Source organism: Cinclus cinclus, chromosome Z (assembly GCF_963662255.1).
Source record: "Cinclus cinclus chromosome Z, bCinCin1.1, whole genome shotgun sequence".
NCBI classification, from domain to species: Eukaryota; Metazoa; Chordata; class Aves; order Passeriformes; family Cinclidae; genus Cinclus; species Cinclus cinclus.
In genome coordinates this window covers 28,340,790-28,358,163 of record NC_085084.1, presented here as the reverse complement: position 1 = coordinate 28,358,163, position 17,374 = coordinate 28,340,790, and the positions used below count along the sequence as shown (strand labels likewise).

Genomic DNA, 17,374 nt, shown 5'->3' with positions numbered 1-17,374 from the left:
AAACTAATAGAAGATACCTCTACCTATTTGACACAAACCTGCTCAATAAATAGAAGCTGGGCAGTATGCATAGGCAATCATTAAGTCCTATTATATATGAAAATATGAAAATAACTGCTTTGGAAAAAGTAAACAGTAAGTCGTAAAAGGACATTTCTTCAATAATTTCTACTTGATGGTCTTTTTAAGAGGGCAAACTTCTTACTTGTTCAAGTTTCCCATCTATTCATGACGTGAATTACACGAGAAAATTGTTGGCATACTTAAGATTCATGTTTCTCTGCCTGAACCAAAGCATGGTTAATAGTACAGCTGTGAGCAAATAAATTTGTTGAGAATATGAGTATTAGCATTAGAACATGTACAATTTATTCTCAAGCTCTCAAGCTCATCTGCAGCCCTACAAGGTTCTTTAATGGCTACAGTCTACTCACAAAGTCATGGAATAGAAGTACCTTCCAGTTTTGGGACAAAAAACCACGAAATTCCATCATCTAAAATAAGATCTCCTCTGATCAAGAAGAAAGCCCTCAGATGGCATGCATTCTTCCATCTTCAAAAAGTAACATCACAGAACACGTCAGAAGGTGAAAGATAGATAATTGAGCACAAAAATGTTGGACACTTGGATGAAATCAAATTTCCAGGTGTTCATGTGACAATCAGTGATTAAGAGCATACTTTCTTTAGGAAAACATATCACCACAGCAGCTAACTCAATTCTGGCATAGGTTCAAAATGAGGAATTTACTTCCTTCTTTCCCTGCTGCCTGCCATGATGCTGCCCCTCATGAGAATGAATCTACATGAAGAACAGTTTGGCTCTAGTGACAGCCTTTGGTGTTAATGCCTCTCATATGTAAAAGTTTTCCCTAAAGAATTAACATTAACCACTTTGTAAGTAATTTATGAGAGTAACATATGAAAATGGCTAATCAGTATGTGTTCCAAAGTTCCAAGAGGTTTTTTCTGGTGCAGAATAAACCCCACATAATGACAAGATGCAAATAAATGGAATTTACTTCCATCTTCCAGTTATTTTCATAGATTCGTGAGAGCTTGAGACAAAAGACATTAGTTTTAATAATAAACCAGACAGACTCATAGAAGCTAAATCTAAGAAAACATGAATGAAGACTGACAAACGCATATAAGGAGATATTGAAGAAGTCTATTGGTTTAATTTTCTTCAGAATTAACATAGAAATATATGCTTCTTTGTAAGAACTAAATACATTTTATTTAGATAAAGATGTTCAATCAGAAAGAATGATTCTCTACCATTGCTGAGAAACTAAAAAGAGATAATAGTAACAGTTATGTTCATTTCATAACTTCTGTCTACAGCAATTAAATCAGCTTGTGCATTAGCCATATAATGAATCAGTACATTGATGTTAACTAGCCTGCAAATCATTCGTTCTGAACTAATTGAGTTTCTATCTTCTACAGTTCTTCACCGCTGTGGTAGATGATCAAGTATTTCAGAGTTTGGCGTAGTCTTTCAGGATCATTTCCAGTTTCTGGCTCAGCATGATGTTCCCCTTCACTTTAAGTTTACCAGAAAAGAATGCCTGAAAAGAACAGAAGAGGGGAAAAAAAAAAAACAAAAAACATGTATTCAACTGTTTACTCACAAACCAAAGAGTTGCTAGAAGGAGAAAGCCTTCAGTGCACAACACCTAATGGTTATCAGTTATTAACAAAAAGTATTCAATTCTAATACCATCCAGAACCAGATTTTTTTATCTATACCACAGACAAGGCCAAACTGTTACTCATGGGAAAAAATAAAATAAAATAAATACAAAGCAACTTCAGTGGCCTCTGTTCCCTTTCCACATATAGCACAGACTACTTCTCCAGGTGTAAGACAAATGCCTTCACAGGATCTGGTGGCAGAACTTCAGCAGGGCACAAAAATAAAGCTCCCAGCATCACCCCCTCAAACTATAGATACCCATATATCATTATAAAAAAATGAATAAATGGAATTAAAAGGCCATATAAGAAAAAATTAAAGGTCTAATGAAAATGTAAGCTACACACTCAAATTCGTAACAAATACAAACATAAACTTGTACAATGTATTACAAACATAGGCCAAAGAAATGCAATGGCTTTATACATAGCATATTACAATAAACAGGAAATAAGAAAGATTTTGTTGCATTTGCAAAGTCATAAATCAATCAGTATTTTCACTTCAGTACTGGTATATTTTTTATTGTCCCTACTTCAAAGAGCTGTATACTCTGTTTCAATCTAGCTTGTATTTTTTTAGAACTAGTTTTGCTTTGCTATGGCTTTGCATTTTGAAAGCAGTTTGAAAGTTCTTTAAATGTTCTTTCCCATAGTTCCATTAGCTTGAAATACATTCAAATAAAGAATAGAGAAAGCCAGCAGAAAAGAATTTGAATAGATGCTTTGAGCTTCTTTAGATGGAAAACTTCACAGAAACTCAAAGGAAACACTAATGCCTAAGCACAGATTATGTTCCTGAATTGCAATCACTGCTCTTTAGCATTCTGATGATTACACATCAACATCTTGTTTGTTTATGCTTTATGCCTGTGGTATACAGAGAGTCACAAAGGATTTTACTCATGTGATATGTTAAGACTTATAACAAACATTCACTGTGATCATTAGTCTCCAATTTACAATCAAAGTGTCCAACAACTTCTGCTCAGGATCAAAGAAAAAGAACTGTTTGATATATGATGAGCTTAATTAACATTTCCATTTGCTAAAGCTTTAATCTGTAAGCTGACATACTAAATTTGTGACAGTATAATTTACTTTTACACAAGGCATTTTATTAGTAAAATTAGTAGTTTTAAGCAGTTGATTACTCCAAGAAGCTAAAAGTGCAAACCCAGATTACAGACCTTCCTTGAATCTCTATTTCCCTGAAAAATATCCTGGTTTGGGTGAATTCTGACCATCTACATGCATGAATTGTCTTGACATTCTCTTTGCTGCAGTACAAGTGATAAATCAGACCACTGCCACAAACATCAACTGCCTGCAACATGACAAGCAAAACAGCCTGAATGATCAAACTGACAAACCTAAACTTGCAAATTGTATACTGTGAAGTACCAGGAAGCAAACAAACTCCTAACTTTGTACTGCCAGGCTTTATGCCACAGAATCATAGTATAGTCTGAGTTGGAAGGGACCCAGAAAGATCATCCAGTCCAACTCTAAAGTGTATGGGTCATAAAGGTATTAAACCCACGACCCTGGCCCCCTTAAAACCAGGGCTTTGCTTCAGCCCTTTGTGATCATCTTTGTCTCAAGATGATAAAGATGGCATAAATGCCACCTTTCTGGCTAATTCAGTTTAAGATCCTGATGTGCTTATACCTCATCTGACTCTGGTCTCCACTGCCAAAACATCCCAGGATTTAGGATTTCAGACTGCAAACAGTCACAAACCACAGCTTGACTTAAGGCAAATAATATGCCTACATACAAGAGAATATGCCTGTGACACCCAGGCTTTACCTTTTGGGGGTTGATCTTTTGTTGTACCACATCCATGAAATCCTCGTCCGAGAGAGTGAAGGTAGTATCAGCAGAACTTCTTGCAGGTCCTTGATACACTGCTCCAGAGCCATTCTTTAAGTCAATTGCTGAGAAGTAAGAGCAAAGACAATTAAATTTCAAAATAAAGATAAAATTTTCAGACGTAAAACCAGTACTTTCCTTACCTATCATTATAAAGCATCCAGTCTAAACATAAATCTTGAGCTATCAGCCACTTAGAAAAATAAATGAGGTTTAATTCTTCTTCATCAATGAAAGAAAATAAAAAATTATTCCTGTACTAAAAGGGAAGGTGCTTACAGCAAGGACTTTAAAATTCTTGCAGCAACGGTAAAAACTATTTTCAAATGACATTGACGATGCACAAGGTATTAATTAGTGTACTTACTGCAAAAATGTTCAAGTTAGTAATTAAACTCTGAAGTTCAAAACCAGCATCCTGTAGTCAGACAAGGCAAATGTAGTGGTGTTCAAACATATTTATATGTTTTCCCTGGTCCCCCAAGCAATATAATATAGCCTATTCTGTTTCATGCAAGGAATGTTTAAAGCCTTGTCAATTATCTGTCTTACCTTTCTGGAAAGACAAAAGTTCCTCCAAGTATCTGTAGCTTCAGAACATTCTTTTCCCACGCCAAATGATCCGCCAAAATAATCTATTACAAAACTAACACTATCAGGTATTTTGTCATTTGCTTAGAAGAGTACTTTGACAGGCTGTGCTCTGCTGAGTAATTCTCATATTTTGTGAATTCCTGTTTTTCCTTTACACCTTTGCCTCTTGATCCATTATGTCCCCATCCCACACATTGTTCCTGTGGATATTCCCGTAAGGACATGGCATCTCAAGTAACAGAATCATGGATGACAGTTGGTTGCTCTTCATGGACAAATTTAAAGGCCCTCTCCTACCCATGGAGCCTTATTTCTATATAAGCTACCTTATGTGCAACTTTTTTCCAAAAAAATTTTTTGAGAGGGTAAGGGAAGCTATAAAGATAGGGAGTAGCTATTTAAGTCTTTTATTTTCTGAAATCTGCTTTAAGTAATATTTATCCAGTTACAACAGAAGGGGACTTAAGTATACAATGTCACTCACTGAGAAGTGGCATATTGGATCATTATTTTCCAATTGATTTCAAGGTAAATTATGATTTCTGGAACAGATGTAATGCATATCACTTCAAGCAATATGGGAAGAAATTAAAAAAGGTTACTGAGCACCTGATCAATTATCTGTACATTAGCTTTTGTGGGTAGGGGCTGCATAACATCCTTGTGACCCAAATCAGCTACTATACAGTCTAACACACCTGAGCCTTCAACACTGCTCCTGTAGGTTATGCAGGTACAGACTATTATTAGGAAAACAGAAATCAAAAAAAATCATCTACTGAATCACGAAATGCAAGCTACACACACAAACAAAATCTGAGAGTGGATACCAACTCTCAGACTAATTTAACCAAGCCTAACTGTTCACATGCTTTTAAAATACACCTCTGTCCAAATGCTGCCATTGCTAAGCACCATACCAGTGTAGCCAAACTGCTTCCTTTGAGACGAACAGCAAGATCAGCAAGCCAAACAGATTTATTCACAAAACACAGACATGGTGCCTAGGATGCCTGCAATTCCTAACCAACTGTTTTGAATTACTTCTGGACCTTAGAAATCACTTTTTGTACTTCGCTCTTCTGACATTACAATTTTTTTCCTGTCTCTACCATTGCTACACTGCTCCAGAAGGGAACCAGATATTGAAAACCTGACATAACATCTCCCAAGACACAACTTCTCCGTCTTTACTAAGTACTAGTTGAAAAGTAATTTTTATATACTTTATTGATAATACTCATCCATCAGTCTCACCAGTGTCAAATTCAGATGACAAAAACAATTAAATAGATGTAGTGACTCAGAAAAGTTTTCATGACCCCTAAGGTTAATTTGAATATAGTACATAATTAACAGTTGTTATATTGTTGTACATTAAGATATTACCTAACATTATTACAGTCTTTGTTCTCCTTCTCCACCTAGCCAAATCCCAAGGCCATAATTTACCAGTCACTATCTACAATTAATACTAACCGCACAACCACACCTTTAACATGCATAATCATGGCACCCATAACCAAGGTAAATATTTCATGTTTATAGAACTACAGAATTACTAAATCTGGAAAAGACCTCCAAGATCATTGAGTTCAACCTTTGAGTGATCACTGGATCATCTTAACAACTAGACCACAGCATTAAACGCCACATCCAGTAATTTCTTGAACACTTCCAAGGATGGTGACTCCATTTCTGTTAAAAAATTTCTCTTGAAGTTCAACATGAACCTCCTGTGGTGCAGCCTGAGGTGATTTCTTCTTGTCCTGTCAATGGCTGTGGAAGCAGCAGGAGAAGCCAACCCGCACCTGACTACAGCCTCCTTTCAGGCACTTGGACAGAGCAACAAAGTCTCCCTTTTCTCTAGGGTAAATACCCCTAGCTCCCTCAGCTGCTTCTCACAGGGCTGGTACTCCAGACCCTGCATCAGCTCCACCACCCTTCTCAGGACTTGCTCCAGCCTCTCAAAGTCTCTCTCATTGTGAGGGGCCCAAAACTGGAACACCCCACTTGAGATGTGACCTCACCAGTGTCCAGTGCAGTGAGACAATCACTGCCCTGGTCATGATGGCTTCTTCTGGTACAGGCGAGGATGCCACTGGCCTTCTTGGCAGCTTGTGCACACATTGGCTCATGTCCAGCCAGTTGACATTTAAAACCTCAGATACTTTTCCACTGGGCAGATTGCAGCTTTCCAGCCACTCTGCCCAGCCTGTGTCACTGCCTGGGGTTGTTGTGACCCAAGGGCAGGACCTGGCTCTTGACCTTGTATAACCTCATTGAATTAGCCTTGGCCTATTGATTCAGCCTGCCCAGATCCCTCTGCAGAGCTTTCCTACCAGATCAACACTCCCACACAAACCGGAGTCATTTGTGAACTGACTGAGGGGACATTCAATCCCCTCATCCAGACCAACAACAATGATATTAAGCAGGTCTGGCCCCATTACTGAGCCTTGGGGAGCGCTACTTATGACTGGCTCCACCACTCCCCAGGCCTGGCAATCCAGCCAGTTTTTCACCCAGCAAAGATAATGCCTGTCCAACTGCAGACCACCAGCTTTCCCAGGAGAATACTGTGGGAGACAGTGCCAAAGGCTTTGCTGAGGCAGACACATACACCAGGTGAGTCACCAGGTCATGAGACCAGGTTGTTCAGGCAGGACCTGCCTTTCCTAAACCCATGCTGGCTTTGATGCTGGTCACTTGGTTCCCAGATGTGCTGAGTGATCACAATCAAGATTATCTGCTCCACAACCTTGCTGGGCACGAAGTTCAACCTGATCACCTCAAATCTTTAATTTCACTTCAAGTAAATCCTTACTAGAAATTCTAAGTTAAAAAAACAAAAAAAAACAAACAAAGGAAGGGAAGGGAACCTCCCTAACACAAGTAGTTATAAGAAACAAAAAGGTGCCACTGTGGAAAAATAGAGAAAGAGTGATCCAAAATATATCAAATGTTAGTCTTTAGAGAAGGAAAGTAACTCCCTGCCTTATAAAGAATGAAAAACTACCACAAAAACTTGCTAATTCAATTTTTTTTGCATGGAAAAAAAACCAGAAGGATTAGAAACATACATAATCCACTTTCTTCCCTCCTGACCTATACCTAAGCTAGAACACTGCAAAGACAAAATTGAGATTAAATTAGAGCACCAGCTCATAGACAAATAAACCAGCAATGAAAGAAATAAGCTGAATCAGGTTTCAAGCATCAGAGCAGAAAAATCCTAGCTTTCCAATGACCAGAATGTCCACCTGTATGCCTTCCAGAATATATTGTATTACACATCTGGCAGAAAAGTAGAATCAAGAGGTTCAAGTGAACGCAATGCTAGTTTTCCTTCAAATTTCTGCACTTTAACAGACTTTTTTATGGTTTGGTTTAGGTTTTATTCTGCTTTACAGTAGGTAAGCAAAGGCAATACAATACTCAACCTCTAAGCAAATAAAAAAAACTATCCCACACTCTCCATTGCCTGAAGTCATATTGCTTCATAAATCATTGAGCAAATTTCACCTTAATTTGTCAGCTGTTCAAAACCAACTACATGTAACAATTTCTTCCCAATTCTCGTAACAAAGTTTTGTTCTTCTGAGAACTGGAAAGGAACAGAAACATCTTCTGCCTTCAGCACCATAAAGAAAAGCAACAGATGGGAAAACTCTTCTGAGTACTGTTCCAGAGTGCCATTAACTATCAGCCAACAGATCTCAACTGCATTACCTTTTCTCTACAGAAAGTTGAAATTAAACTCTAAAAACTAAAAAATTAAAAAAAAAAAATTTATAATGCCTAAAAAAAGGCAATTGTTATATACTAAAATATACATAGGAGAGAGCAAAGCATACTTTAGTAGTGAAGCAAACTGGAAAAAGCTGGGGTGGGTTATCAATTAAGGATTTTGTTAAAAAAGTGCAGGTAGTTTCAGTACCAATACACTTATTTCCTAGGTTTTGATACTTGCTTTATCTCTTTTAAAGGGATTTTCAGCCTCCTCTTGAATTAGAACACCTTGCTTTTGTACAGAAATACCACTAATTAAGGCCAATTGTCAAGGGTTACAGTTCAACATTGTTTACAGAGCAGATGAGCCGTCCAAAATTTCACATACTCAGCGCAGAGTCAATTGCACAACACCTTCTCATGGCTTCACACCATCCACAGAGAACTACATAAAAGGAAAAGCCACTGCTGGTTAAACATAGTACTAGTTATAATACTAGTGCCTCCATAACAAAGTCTCTCTGTAACAACAAAAGCCAAATTCAATTCACAAATTTCACTTTACTTTCTTTTCCTGACATAAAGTAGAGATCAGAAGGTCACAGTTGGAGTTAGAACACCATAAATAAATGAAAAAAAAAATCCTTAAAAAAATAAAAGCAAGTTTTTTCGTTCCTTAAAGTTTGAAAAATGCCAGATTGATTGCATACACAAGAACAAATTTCACAGAATCAGAGAATCATTAATGTTGGAAAAGACCTCTGAGATCACTGGGTCCAAGTTTTAACTGATCAGTACAGTGGCAACTAGACCATGGCACTGAGTGCCACACCTTTGAATTTGAACTTTTTGAACACCTCAGGGATAGCGACAGCATCTCCCAGGGCAGCCCATTCTTTCCATGAAGAAATTCTTCCTGATGTCCAACATGAACATCCAGGTCCATTGAGGTCCATTTTTGCTGTCCTGTGATTTCTTACCTGGGAGAAGAGACTGACCCTCATTTGGTTACAACCTCTTTGCAGGAAGTTTTAGAGAGTGGTAAGGTCCCCACTGAGCCTCCTATTCCCCAAGGTAAATACCCCAAGCACCCACAGCTACTCCTTATTGGATTTGTGCTCCAGACCCTTCCCAGCTCCACTGCCCTTCTCTGAACACACTCCAGCATCTCAAAGTCTTTCCTGAACTGAGGAGCCCAGAGATGGACACAGCACTGGAGCTGCAGCTGCTGCCTTCTCTCATCTGCTTCCTTCCCAGAAGTGAAGAGGCTGAAGAACATCAGCAGAAGGTGTTGGAGCTACAATCTCTGAGTAAGGCAGCAATGGGCTGCAGGGCCAGGATTGTTTCCAGCACTGTCAGCTGCTGCCCTATCACAACAGCACAAAGCTGTGTAAAAGTGACAAGTCAAAAAATTAAAACACAAGACACAGCAATTATGTATCCAATTAAATAAGAGAGAGAGGCCTACCAGGCAGCCCAAAAGAACCAGAAACTGTTTTTAAAGGCCTTACAAAGAGAGACCTAAAAAATGATAGATAATTAATTAATTAACATCAAGTCCAGCTTAAAACAAAACAAAAAACTCAGCCAAAGTAATATTCTTCCTCACATGCCAGTTGTTTCAGTGATAACTTGTCAAGAATTTTGACCACACACTGAAATAGTATGCAATATTCAGCTACATGAATCAAATAATGAATTAATTTTAATGTTGGGTTTTCCTTTTTGCATTCTTGTAACTATGTACATCATACGATTGACCCTCCAAAATGGCAAATTTACTTAGAATTCTAAGGTAGAAAGATAGTTCAGAATTGATCTAATCTAGCAGCATAACATTTACAAAAATTATTTAAAATTCCTGTGCACAGAAGATCAACTAATAACCACCAGGCCAAATTTAAATGTGTGGTAAAGAAGTGCAGTTCTACTGACTGAGTTGAGAAAGATTAAAATCTGAAGCACCTTGGAAAATGAGTCTAAATAGTGACACAGAAGTAAATTCAAGCTATAGAAGAGGCAACACTATACTGTCATCTTTAAAGTAAAAATTAATTTGTCAAAGGCTAAAATTTCTAATTGTGTACAGAAGTTTACATTACATTAACAACTGAAAAGTCAAGCATTCAAGTAAGCAAATGGCATTGTCAATGTTATGTATTCTGAGCTGTCATTGCTCATCTGCATTATGAAAGTCTTGCTGATGACCATACAAAGATCTTGCAAAGATCACAAAGTCAGAATCTTTTTGTAATATTTAGAATATCCTAACTGCAAGAAAGAGGGCTTCCTTTGAATGTAAACTCAAAAACTACCATCTTACTTTGCAATTACCATGGAAAATGAAAATGTATTGTACCAGCATCTTGTAGATGAGACAGTACAAGATCATGCCTTGAATATTGGATAATAATGTAACATATGCAAATACACAAAATTAATTAAAGTTGGCGATTGTTTATAAATCTCAAGACCTTGCCCCTGGAAGGTCTTTTGCTTTGTGTTTGTTTGGGTGTATGCTTTTTAATGCCTGGAAAGCATTTTAAAATATTCCCCAAGTAAAAACTTAATCATGCAGATACATATATATACCTTGCCATTAAAAATGTACCATTGGAATTAAATAGACACCAAAACCAGAAGGTTCTTGGTCCATAAGGACAAACTGTCAACGTTGACACTACAGTTGTCATAACTCCTAAAATTCTGCTAGTGAGTTTCTGCTAGTGAGTTCATAACAATTTTCATATTGACAATGTGAAACTTTAGTAATTAGATGATTTGTAGCAGCTTAACTATTTTATTACTAACCGAGTTTTCTTCATCCAGTAAGTACTTGAAATCTAAAGGCACATAAAAATATTCTGAAAACATAAACAAATACAGAAATAGGATGATACAGAAAGTTCTTTTTAAAAAGTGATATAAAAAGGAAGCACTAGTATTGCAATGCTCCCAAAAGGAAAAGTAATCAACATTTTCTACAGGTACCTAGCTGGCTCACTGAGATATTTAAATTCAGCCCTACATATTTACTACATCACAGACACTAAAGTAATTCCTAAGCTTTAAGGAACTGACCATACTGTAAAAATATTCGCAGTAACTTTTCCAAGATTCTGGAAATGTTTCACTTCATCTCTTAATAGCTCCTCCAGCTTCTATCCCACAGGGGCCTTTAATTTTTTTCCAAATTCATATCATAGTGGAGGAATTTTTCACTGCAACAGAAGCAGAGGAAACAGGACAAACAAAACCTATGTCTATTCAATCCCTTTCAGCTAGAGATATATGAACAGGAAGAGAGCAGTAACTTCCTTCTACTGCTTCAGTAGGAGAAGCAGGAGAGGACAAAAGGCTGACTTGACTTTATTTAAGCAGGAGAACCCTCTTGATCTGAATACAATAGCAAAAGCATTCACCTGTTTTCCCTCAAATAAAATATGGTCTCATGAAGCAGGTAAGGGCACTGCTCAGGCTGTATCTTTAAGTGTGCTTGTTCTGCATTTAGCAGTTTGCAGTTTCAGAACTTCCTAAATAAGCAATTTTATTCATATCTTGAGGCACCTCTCAGCAGATATCTCCTCCATTGACTTGTCCCTCTATTCTCTGGACATACATAATACTGAATTTAGGTGATCAGTAAAGCAGTTCCAAAGTTAAAGTCAATGATCAATCAACCTGAAATAGTTTTCTAGTTATTATTATAAACGTGCTCATCACTTATATCAAATTTAGTTGCACATGAAACAATAGACAGGACTCATGTGGAGTACAGAGTGATTGTCCAACAGACACAAGTTTCCACTTTAAGCACTCATGAGTTTAACCAATGCACTTCTAATTATCATCTAAAAATGTAAGCAAGAACACAAGCAAAACTTTGTAAGTATTTTCTCAAAATTCTAACCATGTCCAGAATTTAAATTACTTTCATGTAGATAGTAGAAATGACTAAGAGCAGTAATGAATGTTTAGACAGAACGTCCGAGTTGGATTATTCAGTATTTCCCGTATCTCATTTTGATGTACAGGCAATCAGCTTGGATAATCTACACAGGTATATTCAGAATATTTATTAACTTCTATCCAAATGGGAATACTCTTTATCCCTCAAAAAAAGAGGTAAGTAGAATACAACTATCCTGGATCAATCTATGTGCAATATTTTTCCTGAAACTTAGCAGCAGTCTTTCCACTCAGAATCTCTGCTGGTTAACATTAGAAAAGGAGTAAGTGAAATTATAGGCTTCTAAATTGCTCAACAGTAGTTTAAAGAAAGTTACAGTGTACAAAAAAAAACATAATGCAGACCTGATCTGACCTATTGTGAGTTTCCCCACACAGCCTGTCAAAGGGCACCCTTCCACCTGTATTGTCACAAAACTCCTTTGACTACATCCTTGCAAAGAGAAGAAGTCTAGGCAACAGACCTGACCCAAAGACTTGCATTTTTCCACAAAAAGGCCTGGAAGTTACAACCTCACTAAGCTTTTCCTCTTTGGAAAAACTACACTCTACCAATAGAGCAGTAGACATGTCAACTAAAAAACAAAAATAAAAAAATTTTCCAATTATAATAAAATCTATCCAATTAATAAAATTATATTTGGGGCTGTTTTCAAAAATACATATCTTTATAAAGAGACCAAAGGAGAATTTAAGAAAAAAAGGTTTTAGAGGAAGTAGTTTTGCCCCCATCAGACCACTTCACATAATTCTATTATTCATTTAATCAGGAATAAGTTCTGCTGTGACCTATTGCTATTACAGGCTTTAGTTTCTTGTCATCAACCAGTCCCATGCTCAAATGATGCAAAATCATGACTATGCCTCCATTAAACCTTGATCTCAGAAACTTTAAATGGAAACAAACTGGGCTACATTTCCACTGAAGTGACAAGAACAATGCCGTGGAAATAATTTGTTTTAGATCAGTTAGCATGTACATCACCAGCAGACTAATTACTGTAACATTCCTACAAGAATAATTTAGCATGCTTTCCTAAGTGCAGTGGCAATCCAATCTGGAAAATGTAAATAGAAATGCACTGAAGTTCTAAAGGATGATGCAGACTATGCCTACATCTAAATAGGCAAGTTAAAGATATATGTTCCTAGAAAGTGTAGTAACTGCCAGCTTTATCTGACCTCTATCAGTTGTGCACCCAGAATGCATTAAGACCCATAGGTCCCACTGCATATTCATCTACTACATTATGATTAGTTCTAAGCTATCAAGTTTAATTAAAATTACTATAATCAATCCCACTTCATAGCAAAAATGTATTGGGATATTATATAAATACAACTTACTCCACTGCATAGCTGTTTTTCCATCTTTAGTGATGTCCCACTGGAATATGGCATTTACTTTCTTTACCAATTCATTTCCCATTTCTTTTACACGACGACCAATTTCTTCAAACACAAGGTTACTCTGCAGCCCTTCAGTCTTAAAAAAAAAAAAAAAAAAAAAAAAAAAAAGAGTATGAAGAATTTAAAATTGAAACTCTGTTAAAATTGAAACTCTGTTAAAACTCTGTTTACTTTCCAGCACCCAATACTTCAACTATCTACAGCAGAATATAGCAGAATTATAAAATGAAATTGAGATTTCCTCTACCACAAAATAATCACCTCTGGCAACCATCAGCACTAAAGAGTATATTCAAGCAGAAAATGCCTAATTTGAAATTTTCATTTGACATTATTTCAAATCTTGCTTTTATAGCTTTTGTCATTTACCATTACAATTTAAGACATGTTTTTTAATTAGTGCTCTAAGACTTTCCAACTTGCCCTTTTTTTCCTTTGGAGGATAACCACTGTCACTTTTGCCACAATGAATGTTATATTAGTTTTCAGGACAAAAAAAAAAAAAAAGAGATTTCACCAGTACATTATTTTAACTTGATATGAAAGATTTTGACAACATACTGCACCATGAACACAGTCAAAACTCCAAGGCAGACAAAGTTTAAGAGTGGGATTAGCTACATTTACATTTCCAACTTTTTCAAACACATTATTTTGCAAGCCTTTCACTGTCTTTCTTTTAAGAAATATTTCTTCTGGATAAAAGACTACACTTTAGGAAGCTACTTCAGTGACATTTTTCACTAACTGGAACTGGAGCAAAGAAGGTCTCAGAACTTTAGTTGTTTACTGTATCTACCTCTACAGCATAACACAAGACTCCTCACTCAGGCTGCTGTTTTGTCAGCTCTTTGGTTAAGCCTAACATTTTCCCTTACATAAGAAGGGTTCCCAATGGCATTTAAATTTGCCAATCTTCACTCAGGCTGGTTTCCCCTGCTGGGTGTCTGACCCTGTCAGCAAATTTCTGCCAAAGTATCCTAATTTCTCAGAGTAAGCTTAAAGAAAGACATCTGTTCTGCCCAAGTTACAAAAAAAAAAAAAAAACAAAACAAAAAAAAAAAAAAAAAAACCCTAAGAAGTTCAGAAAAGTTCTGATTTATGAACTTCTTCCAACAATTCAGAATGTGTCAGAAGATTAAACACAAGCAGCAAAAATAAACAGGTTCCTGGATAAATCATAGAATGGCCTGAATTGGAATGAATCCTAAAGATAATCTAGTTCTAACCTCCCTACTGGGGGCAGGGATACTTTTCACTAGATCAAGGTGCTCCAACCCCATTCAGCTGCCTGGCTTTGAATACTTCCAGGGATGAGGCAGCTAGATTCTCTGAGAAACCTGTTCCAATGCCTCACCAGCCCCACAGTAAAGAATTTCTTAACATCTCATATAAACCAATCTTCTTTTAGTTTGAATCCATTCCCACTTATCCTGTCAAAAAAAAAAAAAATCCTTTATCCTTTGTAAAAAGCTCCTCTTCATCTCCCTTCAGGTAATAAAAGGCCAGAACCAGGTCACCCTGAAGACTTCTCTTTTCCAGGCTGAACAAGCCCCATTTTCTGAGCCTTTTCTCAGGGAAGAGGTGCTTAATTCCCCTAATTTTTCTGATGTCCTTCCTCTGGACTTACTCCAACAGGTCAATGCCCTTCCTGTGCTGGGGACCCCAGAGCTGGATGCAGTGTTTCAGGTCTCACCAGAGCAGAGAAGAGGGTAGAGAATCTCCTCCCTTGCCTTGATGTCCATGCTGGTTTGGATAAAGCCCAAGTATCACCCAATATTCCCCATTCTGTGATCACAAGCTTTATATGAATGTCACTATCTCAATATTTCATAAAATTCCAAGTATTAAAGTGTCATTGTTTGCATGCAGGAATCAATAGGAAAAAAAATAACAAGATATTAAGGCAACACCTTATGCATTGCCTTAAGCAACTTTTAGACCACATTAGGAACCCAGGCCATCCTTACTACTGCATCCACAATTCTGTGTTTTGTGGCAAGTACAGTTCCCAAGGCTTAAGGCATGCATGCATACAAGCAAGGGATTTTTAAAAATAAACACAGTATAAAGAGCATATTGTTTGCTAGAACTAACCACATGTACAAACAGATCTCAGAGTTTTATTTCAAAATCATTCAATGACAAAACTTCTTTTCTGTGAGTACATTATCTCATTTTCACTTACGCTAATGCCTTCCTGCCACTCTCCTTATGCCTCTGAAAAAATGGAGGAAGTTCACACACTTTCACATCCTACACAGAGTTTGTGTGAAAGAAAATCATTGTTCTACAGGTACACATCTAATTTACATGAAATAGTTTCTATTTTGAGCTATGCAAGTGATCAAAATATGTGGTCCTCACTGGTACATTCCCTTCTTTGTTTTGTAACATATAGCACAATTCTTAGCCTGAGAGTTCAATTAGCATCAAGCACATCAAACATCAGCCATCCTGTGTATCTCAGAACAACTGGAATTTTCCTCTCAAACAGATCAATTAACATCTGTATGCTAAACAACATGCATGTTAACATCTCTGAACTCATAACTCTTCTGAATACTACAAGTAAGATTAATAAGAGACTTAAGTATTTTTCCTGTGTTTTTCACCAAAATAAAGCCTAACTACGCTTCTTTGCAAGCTACGACTTCCATTGCTTCCACTTACCATCAGATGTTCTCGAGCAGAAGGTTTTTCCAAGGCTGGTACCATATCCACATAGCCCCCTGCAATGGCAAGTTCCCCAGTCTCCTTGATCTGTATTGGGGGGGAAGTACAATAAAGAAGTGATTTATTCGTAGAAAGTCACAAAAGATATTTAAAAATCAGAGATGAAAAGATGAAAAATGAAAACATAGAAGTTACAGAGCGAAAAAAAACCTCATAAATGTACTGTAGTCTTGAGGCAAGTTGTTATGATGTTTTTCAAACAGCTCTTCAAGCAAAATAATTCTTTGACTCTAGAGAAACTGTGACAAAATATATTGCTGGTGTTCTATTCACAAAACAGCTGAAAAACCTTATTTACCTCCAGTGTTACAAGTTGCTGTCAATATTTCTTCATAAATAGTTCTTAGAAAGACATTGTTCTAAAATGTTTTTCCTTGAGGTAGATATTCAGTTGTCAAGAGTCCATTTAGACAATTTTACTATCTCCACATGCCTTATACCACAACTTGCACTAGAAACAGCGTTTTAAGCATTGCAAACAAGAAAGATTACAAAAAGAATGATGGAAAATATCTGAACTCCCTCCTGGTTTAATTTTTTGAAGTAGTTAATTCAGAGAAGAAAATGGGTTTCAATTTGGCATTGTCTCTTTGAGGGATGTGATAAACCATACTGACCTACGGCAGCTAACAGAAGATGGCAATTTGATTCACTGAAAATGCATATAGAGGTGTATGATAAATAGCCAAGCTGAAGAAATATCAAATATCAAGTATCACAGCCTAGTTTATTGCTCTACATTAACTATTACTCAAATCATGCCTAACTTGTCACCTGCTGCCACTGAACTTCAGGTAATGGTGAAAATGGATTCAAACTACACTCTCAAGTTGAATGTTCACTTGTAGTTTGATTTAACCAGTTTATTTCAGCACAAAGATGGCTTTAGTTAACACAAATTCTTCATGCAATAAGTAACAAAATTCTGCACAACTCATAACTGTTTAAGATGGTTTATTATAATCCTGTTAAACATTGCAATTTCTATCCAAAATCAATTACTCCAAAGTTGCGGAAGAAAAAAACGTTAGCAAAATTCACCAAAACTCTACATATTAGCATATCAGCATATTACTAAACCAAACACAATTCAAAATTTTGTCTTTAACCACAATGGAACAACTCGCCATGTTTACAAATTTGGAAGGGCTTTGAAGCATATTATGAACTCAATTAACATGGTATATGGAAACCATCAAAAGCAAACATACGAATTCTAGAAATTCTGTCAGGACTGGGTGACAGTATCTTTTAAATATAGCTACAGTAATCTCCAAAGCTCACTTGAGGTACCAAACTACCTTACTTACTACTAGTTATTAGAAATTAAGTGTTTGTACACAGTAGTCCCTACATT

At 36.7% G+C, this 17,374-nt stretch overlaps 1 protein-coding gene across 1 annotated transcript in view; it reads right to left on the bottom strand.

Moving 5' to 3' along the window:
* Positions 1-1,165: 1,165 nt before the first annotated feature.
* Positions 1,166-17,374, bottom strand: part of HSD17B4 (hydroxysteroid 17-beta dehydrogenase 4) — a 62,371-nt gene continuing 46,162 nt past the window's right edge. The window contains exons 21-24 of the mRNA XM_062513279.1: positions 15,955-16,044; positions 13,219-13,357; positions 3,514-3,641; positions 1,166-1,574 (exon numbers count right to left, since the gene is read on the bottom strand). Coding sequence (XP_062369263.1) covers positions 1,485-1,574; positions 3,514-3,641; positions 13,219-13,357; positions 15,955-16,044 — 447 coding nt within the window. The 3' untranslated portion in view covers positions 1,166-1,484. The remainder of the gene's footprint in view (positions 1,575-3,513; positions 3,642-13,218; positions 13,358-15,954; positions 16,045-17,374) is intronic.